We start from the raw sequence: 11,260 nt of genomic DNA, 5'->3' as shown, positions 1-11,260 counted from the left end.
GGGCTGAGACTAAAGCTTCTCACGTGCCTGGGCTGTTTTGGGCTTTCAACGCCAGGTTTGGATCCATTTCTGGCGTTGAACTCCAACTTTTAATCCTTTTCTGGCGCTGAACGCCAGAATTGGGCAGAGAACTGGTGTTGAACGCAAGTTTACGTCGTCTATCCTTGAGCAAAGTATAGACTATTATATATTTCTGGAAAGCTCTAGATGTCTACTTTCCAACGCAATTGGAAGCACGCCATTTCGAGTTCTGTAGCTCCAGAAAATCTACTTTGCGTGCAGGGAGGTCAGAATCCAACAGCATCAGCAGTCCTTTTTCAGCCTGAATCAGATTTTTGCTCAGCTCCCTCAATTTCAGCCAGAAAAATACCTGAAATTATAGAAAAACATACAACTCATAGTAAAGTCCAGAAATATGAATTTTTCCTAAAAACTAATGAAAATAAACTAAAAACTAACTAAAACATACTAAAAGCTATATGAAATTAACCCCAAAAAGCGTATAAAATATCCGCTCATCAATGGCCCACGCGTACGCGTGACATGAGGTACCTACCTACACGTACGCATGATAAGGGGATATGCGCGTGAGCTGCCTTTTTATACTCCTACGCATACTCATTTGCCACACGTATGCGTGGCGCCTATCCCAGCAAATATAATTTTTCTGAGTTTTAAACCTAATTTTAAACTTCTAAACCTCTATTTTCATTCCTTTAGTCATAAATAATAGTATTAAACCTTATAATCAGATGAAGTTAGGAAACAGGGATAACTTGGAGGTGAAGTAAAGCTGAAAAAGTGATGAATTGAATATGAAATGCTATGAATGATATGTATGATATTTGGCCAAATAATCAAATGATCTGAGATACGATATTCCCTGGGTAGAGTACCGTGGCTAGCCACCACGTGTACCAGGTAAAAAACTTGATACTCTGTTGACCCTATGACGTAAGGGTGACCGGGCACTTATAAATTCCCGGGAATGTTACCCCCATTGAGCAATATTGATTATTTAAGAAAAAGCTATGCATAGACTCTTGGGGATACACGTCGAGGGACAGTCTAAGGGTTTAGCAAACTGGACTTGTCGGGTTGGCTTGATAACTGACAGATGAGACTCATCAGCTATAGGACAGGCATGCATCATGTGCGTATTACTTGAATTACTTGTTTGTGCATTAACTGGGTTTGCCTAAGTGTATTTGCTATGTTAAATGTATATTTGTTACCTGCAGTACTTGTAACTTTCTTGTGCTTGCCTTTATCTGCTTATTTGTCTGTGATATGTTGTCGGAGATTGAGGTATGGAGGAAAGGCAGTAGGACTTAGATTCAAGATTAAGTTAAGTTAGGTTTAGATGCTTGATGACTTATGTCATTTACCTCTTTCTCTTATCTAAAAGGACCATAGAATTGATAAAATCTCATTCAAGTGATGCAATTATATGAACTATATGATAAAATTATAGGACATTGCTTTGAAATGAGTTTTTGCATGAATTTTCAGGTGAAAAGAACAACACAGGGAAGCATAACAGAGGACAGCGCTATGCTCGTACAAGGAGCGCTACGTTCTCCTGCAGCACCATACATGGCCAATGCTACGCTTGCCTTCAAGAGCGCTATGTTCTTCACCCAAGAAAATTTTGATAGCTATGCGTACGCGTGGGTGACGTGTACGCGTGGAAGTGGCATTTCTGAAGGATCACGCGTACGCATGGTGGGAGTAGCGTTCTTCAAACTAAGAGCGCTACGTTCTCCATCCATAATTGGGATTTGCTTAAAGGGAATTTTCGCATAAGTTCTTCCCACCAGAGGTGACGGATAGGTTGAGAAAAGAGATCTCATGTATCATTCAAGGTGATTCAGAAACTCTCTATGAGTATTGGGAGCGTTTTAGGAAACTTCTTGATTCATGCCCTCATCACATGATTGACGATTTGGTGTTGATTAGTTACTTTTGCCAAGGCATGAAGTCTCAAAATAAGATCCTTTTGGATGCTTCGAGTAATGATTCTTTAACGAAGTACAAAACGACGGAGGAAGTTTGGCAACTTATTGCCAATCTAGCCGAATCTACCTAACATGCAAGGCAAAGAAACAATCATCCAAGGGCCATCAATGAAGTTTCCTCTAATAAGTCCGCCCTAACCAAGACCTTAGGGGAGATGACCACCATTCTCAAGCAAATCCACCTTAATCAACAATAACCTCCTCCACAACAACAATGCCAACAGATAGTCCCTCAAAGAATATGTGGAATTTGTGCTTGTTACTCTCATTATACCGATGAATGTCCACAACTCCAAGGGGACAATACCTTGGCGGCCACCAATGTTTACTTCAACTGTTCTAATCAAAGCCCTTATCAACAAGGGGGTAATCATAATCAAGGGTGGCAAAACCAAGGTTGGCAAGAGAACTCAAACCAAGGATGGAAAAATGGTTCAAATCAAAGAGGGAACAACAAATTTTAACCATACCACAACAAACAAAACCAATCCTTCCAACCATAAAACCAAGGTCAAAGATACCAATCACCTCACCAAAGGCAAGCTCAAGTGCCACAAATCACCCAACCACAAGTTTCCCAAATCACCTACCCTTCTTCTTCCTCCAATCAAGCTCCCACGGACAATACCCTTCGCATTATTCTTCAAGGGCAAAGGGAGCTCACCTCTACCCTCCAAGAGCTTATATCCCGCTTACCTTTACCCTCCAACAATAGCCAAATCACCCTCTAACCTTCAAGCTCAAGTTCACTCCCCTCTTAACCATTGCCCAACCCAAAGGGTAGCATAAATGCTATCTCTTTGCGGTCCGGCACCATACTACAAGAGAGGAGCTCCAAGGAATCAAAGGCGAAGGAGGCTACTATTGATGAAGACATTGTTGAGGTGGAGAATGTAGAAGATGTGGAGGAGGTACAAGAAGTTGTTGAAGAGAAAGTTGCTCAAGTTAGGAAAAGTGGGCCCAAGGAAGAAGATGTCTTGAAAGAAGCCATGCCAATCCCATTTCCCACTTTGGCAAAGAGGACTAAAAAGCAAGTGGAGCTAGATCCCAAGATGGTGGATATCTTCAAAAAAGTTGAGGTAACCATTCCTCTTCTTGATGCTATTCGCCAAGTTCCTAAGTATGCTAAGTTTCTAAAAGATTTGTGCATGAATAAGGAAAAGATTAATGAATTAGAAACTATTCATTTGGGTAGCTCAATTTCTGCTTTGATGGATGCTATACCGGAGAAATGTGGTGATCTCGGTCTTTGCTTAGTTTCTTGCACTATAGATGATGTTGAATTTGTGGATTGTATGTGTGATCTTGGTGCTTGTGTGAGCATTATGCATTTTCCTGTTTATAATGAATTGGACCTTCCACCATTGAAAAGGTCGGCAGCTCGTTTTGTTTTAGCCGACAAGAGTATTATTTCTGTGGCAGGTATTGCTGAGGATGTCTTAGTGAGCAGCAAGGGATTGACCTTCCCAATTGATTTTTACATCTTGGAGATTCCTCCTAATGATTCCGGGAAGCCGTCATCCATTCTATTAGGGAGGCCTTTCTTGAAGACTTCTAGGTTCAAGCTTGATGCATTTTTGGGCACTTACTCTTTTGAGATTGATGGTAGAACCGTGAGCTTCAATTTGGATGAGACTATAAAGCATCCGCCGGTGGACTGCTCTATCTTCTGGTGTGATTTGATTGATGATGTTATAGTTGAGATCCACCATGAGACTCCTCATGAGATGAGTATGAGTAAAGGTCTAAGTGTGGAGAAAAATAGTGACTATGATGTGGACTTCCCACCACCTCCACTATTACAAGAAGACTCTAATGAGGAGTTACAACCTTTCTTTCTCCAATCAAAGTGTGCCTCCTTGGAGGAGGATGAGGTAATTGAGCCGGAAGAAGTGAACACTAATGTAGACTTCACCCAACCTCCTAAATTTGATGTGTTTGATAATGAAGAAGGCTTAGAGGAAGTTGATGAAGGGTGGCTACAAAATGTTGAAGTGGACTTTATCTAACCTCCCAAATTTGATCTGATTGATGATGAGGAAGAGTTAGAGAAGGTGGACGAAGTAGAGCTACAACATGTTGATGAAGAAGAGTCAAAACACCATGAAGTGAAGGTACTCATGCATGAGCAATTTGAGTGGGTGACAATTTCACCAAGGAGCTTCATAGGCTCACATCAATATGCTATCTTGGAAACGGATTCTCAACTTCAAATCCTTCTTGGAATTTTAGATGGTGAGCAAAGGAATATTGAGGGTCAAGGAGACTCAAGATCCATCAAAGAAGCCAAATCAACACTTGAAGTCCAAGCATGGTGCAAGGAACAGATGAGTGGACTCAAAGGTGTGGTAGGGTATCTTAATGGGAATTCAAGAATTGTGCCATCCACACGGAATCATAAGGATCGCCAAAACGAAGTTCTTGAAGAATTGGTGGGCCTCACTTTGGATCCTAAAGAACTTGTGAAGGCCAAACATCGGTAGAGTCTCAAGAAAGAATGGAAGCATAGACCACCATAATAAGAGCTCATTGACCATCCAATTTAAGGACGTTAAAGAAAAGTACTAGGTGGGAGACACCCCACCATGGTATGATCTTCCTAGTTACATCTTCTTTTACCTTATTTTTCTTCTTTTTGTTTAGGGATATAGTAGGAATTTCTTGAATTTGATTAGATATGCTTGCATGTTCATTGTTTTATGAAGTTATCAAGTATGCTAGTTTGACCACCTTTGGCACTCTTTGTTGTTGTCTTAAATTTGCAAGTGTTTTTGTAGTATTTTGCTTATATAGGTACCTGTAATGTGATTGATTGCATTTTTCCCATGTAAAAAAAAACAGAGAGGCATCTCATGCGTGCGCATCGCTGACGCGTACGCGTGACCTGCCATGCGAGAATAGTGTGGAAAGGGTGCTGCTGCATGGTTCAAAAACAGAGACTTGTAATGGAACCATGCGGGTGGGGTACTGGGCGCACAACCCAACCCACGTGTGTGCGTGAGCAACGCGTACATGTCGCATTGGTTTCATGCAATGCTGCTGCTGCAAGGTTCAAAAACCAGAGAGTTGTGATGGAACCGTGTGGGCGTTGCGCGAAGAGCACGAAAAGTCTCCACGCGTACGCGTGATCTACGCGTACGCGTCACCTTCTCTTTTCTACTTCTCACGTGTACGCGTGACTGACACGTACGCGTTGCCTTCTCATTCTGCTTTCCACGCGTACGCGTGGTCGACGCATCCGCATCGCTTACCTTCCCCCATTTCTTTCTTCTTTCTTCTTTCCTCCCCTCCATCTTTTACCCCCTCTTCTAAAAATTTTACTTCTCCCCTCCCCCTCTTTCAACTTTTGTTTTGCTTGTTACATGTGTTTACCTTTTTTTAATTAATTTCTATTTAGTCTGTTATTTGTAGTTCGTTCCTCTTCTTTATCTTCTTTGCTTGTTATTTTCACATGGGTGTTGGTTATTTCATACTTAATTTTGTGAATCCGATAGATTGCTTTGGTGGCTCTTATTACTTGGTAATGCATTCCTTGTGCATTCTAACCTTGCTATTCTTGTCACATCATGCATGAAGTGGTGGTTTATTCCTCTCTAATTCCGTATTCGTTTATCTTGGTGCTCCATTGCTTTCGAGTTAGAGTGGGCCAGTGCTTTTCTCATGTCTTCCCCATTCTTGCATGTATTTTTATCTTTATTAATTTCGATGCTTGAGTTTCTCTTTTCTTGGTCTATACTTGTGTGCCTCTTGACTCATGCATCAAGTGCTAGTGATATGCCTTAATGCTTTTATTGCTTTCTCCCTTACATGTTGTAGCTACCATGTAATGGAGACACCCTATTCTTGTTTGGCTTTAATCTTTGCTAGCACTTTCTTAATATTTTATCATTCTCTCTAGGCTTCAAATTTCCCCCTTTCCCACCATGGGCGATCGCCGAGAGAGGACGCACCTTAGCTGTCTATCCCATCCATGGAGGAGTCCGACTCTCCGGAGTCCACGCTCGATTTTGGCAAGAAAGCGATCAAGAGGTGGACATGGGGACCCTATCACACCATCCTTTAGTCATTGAGGGTGGCAATTCCAGACCCACTTGCACATCTTTACATGCACCGAGGACGGTGCAATCTTTAAGTGTGGGAAGGTCGAGACCGACTTTTGTGGGTAACTTCTTCTTTTCCAACACCAATTCTTCATCTTCTTCGTTAGTTAGTTATTGCATTGCATGATAGATTGCATGTTAGTTAGAATTTGTACATATTTTACCACTTCTTTCATACTAGGACTACTTGGTTGAAGTGATGAATTCCTTTCCAAGAAAATTGTTTTAGGGAATTTCACTAATTTGAATCAAAATTTTTGTTGAACTTGCTTGAAAAAATTTATTTTGGAACATGGTTTTAGAGCTAGAACACACAAATCCAGTGAAATTTTGAGCCTATTTGATTGGTTGCATCTTATCAACCAATATTTTGTTTGGTGTGTGTTGTTCTTTCTAAGATTGTGATCTTTGTCTTGCTTGATTCTATATTTCTATTGTTTGATGTATGAATGCATTTATATGATTGAGGCCTTTGTTTCACAAAGCTCACATACCGAAATGGCCTTACCTTTTCATCATCCTTTGCAAACCAATGTTGAGCCTATGTTACCCCTATTGTTCTCTATTTTAGCACATCACTAACTCTAAGCGGAAAATAATAAATGCCCTTAATTTGAATTCTTGGTTAGCTTAGACTAGTGAGAGTGTGTATAATTTAAGTGTGGAGAAATTGGGTATGAGAACGTTTGATTTGGAAACTGGGTATTGTATATTTTTGTAAAAATGTGAAAAAGATAGTTGAGCACATGTTCGTGCATTCAATACCTTAATCATATGCATTGATCTCTCATATATATATTATTCACCACATATATAAAAAGAATAAAAAGAAAAAGAAGAAAAACAAAAGAAAAAGAAAAACCAGAGAAAAAAAAAGCAATAAAAAGGGGACAAAATGCCCAAAGTAAGTGGTGATGGCAATGCATATGTATTGTGTTCAAATTTGGGATGCACGAATATGTGGCAAAAGATAGTCAATGGGTAGTTAGGTTTTTGCATTTTGATTTCATGGATTGTTTTAGGTTAGGTGGGAAGTTTAGGTTAATTAAGGATTTAGATTTTAGTCCACTTAACCAAATACAATCGTACCTTGACCCTAACCCCATTACAACCCTTGAAAAGGCCTCTTGATATTTATATTCATACATTGAATATATGTTGATTGGTAGAAGAAGAGCAAGCCTTGAAAAGCAAGATTAGTAGAGAATTAAGAGAATCGACCCTCAAAAACTAGAGAGATAAGAGTGCAAACACTTCTAGTGAGGGTTCGATGCTCAATTCCTTATTCCCGGCTTTCATTTTGAGATAAATCACTATTTTGAGATTCGAATAAGTGGAATTCATGGATCATCATGCTATCTTAGCCCTACTTGCTCATATATGTTCTTAGAGATTGATCTACTTTAAACCAAGTAGGTAGAAGCATGTTGCATTTAGTTGCATATAGATAGGTTACATCTAATAAATCCTACCACTCCTCTTCACCGCTTTTTGGTTCCCTTGAGCTTAGCATGAGGACATGCTAATGTTTAAGTGTGGGAAGATTGATAATCCACTATTTTAGGGTTTATTTTGTATTGAATTAAGTGGATTTTGTCAACTATTCTCACACTTATTCATATATATTGTATGGTTTTGTGAATCCTTCCTAATTTGTGCATAAGAATGAAAACATGCTTCCTAGGCCTTAAAATTGCTAATTTTTAATCCTCTCTTATTACCATTCGATGCCGTGATAGGTTTGTTGAGTGGTCTCAGGGTTATAAGGCAGGAATGGCATAGAGGATGGAAAGGAAGGATGCAAAGGTGGAAAGAACACAAGGAATTGAAGATTTGAGAAGCTGGAACCGAAGCATATGCGTGGCTGACGCGTACGCATGATCAGGACATCTTTCAACCAACGCGTATGCATGACTTATGCGTACGCGTGGTGAGTGCATTATCCAAGAGACGCGCACACGTGGCTGACACGTACGCGTGACAAGCGGCACGTGCCTCATTAAAGAGAAAATATTGGGGGAAATTTCTGAGCGGATTTCTGGCCCAATTTCGAGCCCAAATTGAGGATAAGACGCTGGGAATGAGGGGAAATGGCAGACAATCACTGCACACTTTTAGTTTTAGTTTGAGTTTGAATTCTAGAGAGAGAAACTCTCACTTCTCTCTAGGTTTTAGTTTCTCAATTCAATTTCACTTGGATCCTTTGGTTAGATCTGTGTTAATTCCAATTTTAGATTGCTTTAATTTGTAGTTTCCCTTCTCCAATTTCATTTAATGTTCTTGTTATTCTAGTTATTTTGGATCTTGAATTTGGATCTTGTTGAGATTGATTTCTATTAATGCATTGAGAAATTTTATGTTCATTGTTATTAATTACTTTATTATTGTGAGTTGTTTGTAGTGAATAGCTTTAATTTGAATTATCTTCTCAATTTTATAATGTCCTTCATTTTTGTTCCCAAGTATTTGAGGAAATGTCATTTATGGATATGGAGTATATTTTCACTCTTGGCTTGAAGGTTGAGCAATTGGAGACTCTTGAATTGTCAAAGTCTTTTGTTGATTGATAATTAGAAGTTGCTAGTTGACTTGAATTCCACCAAAGCTAGTCTTTCACTAGGATTTGACTAGGATGTGTGGATTAGAGTCAATTATACCATTTGACTTTCCTTCATTGTTAGAGGTTAACTAAGTGGGAGCAATGGACAATTCTTGTCACAATTGATGATGATAATGAGGATAGAAATTCCAATTCTCACCCCTAGCCAAGGTTTTTTTACATTGATTGATTGTTATTCATCCTTGCTAGCTTGATCTTTTAGCTTCCTTATTTTAATTGTTAGCGTTCATTGCTTTAATTTCTAGTCATTTACTTTTTTTGCATTCAACTCCAAAAACCCCAAGGGAACCCCTAACCAATTATGTGCATCTCGTTGCAACTCCTAGGAAAAACGACCCGGGATTCTACTCCTAATTATTGATTTTATTGTTGTGACACATTTTCTAACTTTGACTTGAGGACTAATTGTTGGTTTAGGCTATGCTTACAACATAATCCTATTAGCAAATTCTAGACCGACACTAATCCTCATGTCACAGCCTTTGCTCAGCCTCTGTTCCGTCATGTGTTCGAGCCTCTATTCAGTATCCATTCCGTTCTACCTCCCTTCTGCCGCTATTCAGCCATCTCCGTCGCATTTTGGAGTTCCAGCTCCTCCCTCTTTTGTTGAATTTCAAAACATATGAAAGCCTTTGGTTATTTTAAGTTTTTTGAATTTTTGGTGTTTCTGATTGTTATTTCCTTAAGATTGTTTTTGAATTTGCTCTTGGTTATGATTTTTTATCTAACTATTTAGTTTCACTTTTTTTGGGCATATTTCTGCAGTTTGGTAAGTGAAATTCTTTTAATTTTGTTGTTTTATTATCTCTTTTAGTTTTATTCTGTTGCAGCATTGGAGCAGGTTGTGCTGCTTATCCTACTGCTAATGTGTTCATCAATTTTGCATCATTGAGAAGGTAAGTAGTGTTGTGGTTTTGAAATTTCAACATATAAAGTAGTATTATGTCATTATGTCATTCTGATTTAGGTAGTTAGGGTTTATGATTCGTTGATTTAGGATTTAAGCTTTATGTTCATTGTTGTTTGTGCTGTCAAATTTAATTGGATATAAGCTTTATAGTGTGTCTAGATGACTGCATCTCTGCCTCTCTGGTTTCTCTGGCTCACTGCTAGTTTTCTCCACCCCTTCACTGTCAATTCAGATAAGGACATCCCTTTTATCTTCTTCATTTCAATGTTCAATATCTTGTATTTGTACCATATTATTATTATTATTTTTGCTTTGTTTTGAATGTGCTTGTGATGTATTATTCATGATTCTGTTGAGATTGATTTATAAATCCAATCTATGATGCTTATTCTGTATCTTGTTTTGAATTTATTAAAAAGAATGATAAAATTTTTATTGTTGTTAAAATTTTTGTTGTTGTTGAATATTCATTCGATTAAAAAGAGGAAAAAAGAACTAAAAAAGAAAAGAACGAAAGTTAGTGTATTTGCTGTTGGCCTATTGCTGCTGTGATGATGAAATGATGATTTTATTGTTTACATGAATATTGATTTGGTGAATGGTGATAATTAAAATTAATTCTTATATGTTTTATTAATCATGAACTACAATGAAAAATTTTTGTTATTGCATTGAGTTCAATTGTTGAATTTTTGCTCTTATACTCCGGCTATTCCTTATCTTGATGATTATGAGTTTGAAGAACTTCTCCCAAGACCCCCTCCTCCTCCTGTTGATAATGAAGATGGTAATGAAGAAACTTGTGAAATTTATGAAGATTTTATGATTGATGAAGAATAGAGTGACTAGTAAATAATTTGTTTAAACTTTAGTTAATTAGTTGTTCATTATAGTAGTTTGGTTTGTTTATTTGCTACTTGAATTTATTTTAGTTGCGTATAAATTTATGAGTTGTGAATTTGTATTTTATTTTGAGTTGTGAATTAGTGTTATGAGTTGTGACTTTTGACTTGTTACGATATATATTGGTTATAGTCCTATGGATAATTTGGTTTATTTGAGATTTATTTTATTATTTGTGAAATTAATTTTTGCTATAAAAAATTTCATAATTTTATATTTTACGAGTTATGTTTACGTTTCGTCTTACGATTCAACAAATTACGATTATAAACTAGTTTAGCGACTCGAGGTAAAATTTTTTTTTTAATGAAAAATATTAAAATCGTCTTTTTTTTTTGTTATAAATTTCTTTCGTTTTAAAATTTAACCTTTTTTTAACAATTTTTTTCGTTTTTAAATTTAACCTTTTTTTAACAATTTTTTTCGTTTCAAATTTAACGGTAGACATTTTGAAGTAGGATTATGCTAGGTAATTAATAATTTTTTTGAACAACATGAACAACGGACTTTAAAATTGGCCCAATTCAAATAAGGAATATGCTATGGTGTTGAAGAAGAAATTTTTCAGCAAATGCTGAAAGTAGGTGGTGCATTCCAGGAGTTGACGCGTGTGCAAGTTGCTTCGATGATCCTCGAAAACTCCTGCAGTGTGTCCAGTGAGTAATAGAGGTAGACAATAATATAGATGTAGTAATGTTTTGTTAATGAT

The 11,260-nt window shown here is 37.6% G+C and overlaps 1 protein-coding gene across 1 annotated transcript; it reads left to right on the top strand.

The window, feature by feature from the left end:
• Window positions 2,295–4,027, top strand: LOC107647263. Its single transcript, XM_016351359.1, has 3 exons — window positions 2,295–2,414; window positions 2,798–3,073; window positions 3,182–4,027. Exons 1-3 carry the CDS (start codon window positions 2,295–2,297, stop codon window positions 4,025–4,027), a joined length of 1,242 nt encoding a protein of 413 aa, XP_016206845.1.

Source organism: Arachis ipaensis, chromosome B06, assembly GCF_000816755.2.
Source record: "Arachis ipaensis cultivar K30076 chromosome B06, Araip1.1, whole genome shotgun sequence".
NCBI lineage: Eukaryota > Viridiplantae > Streptophyta > Magnoliopsida > Fabales > Fabaceae > Arachis > Arachis ipaensis.
The sequence above is the reverse complement of the archived record's forward strand: the minus strand, read 5'-3'. Positions and strand labels throughout refer to the sequence as shown.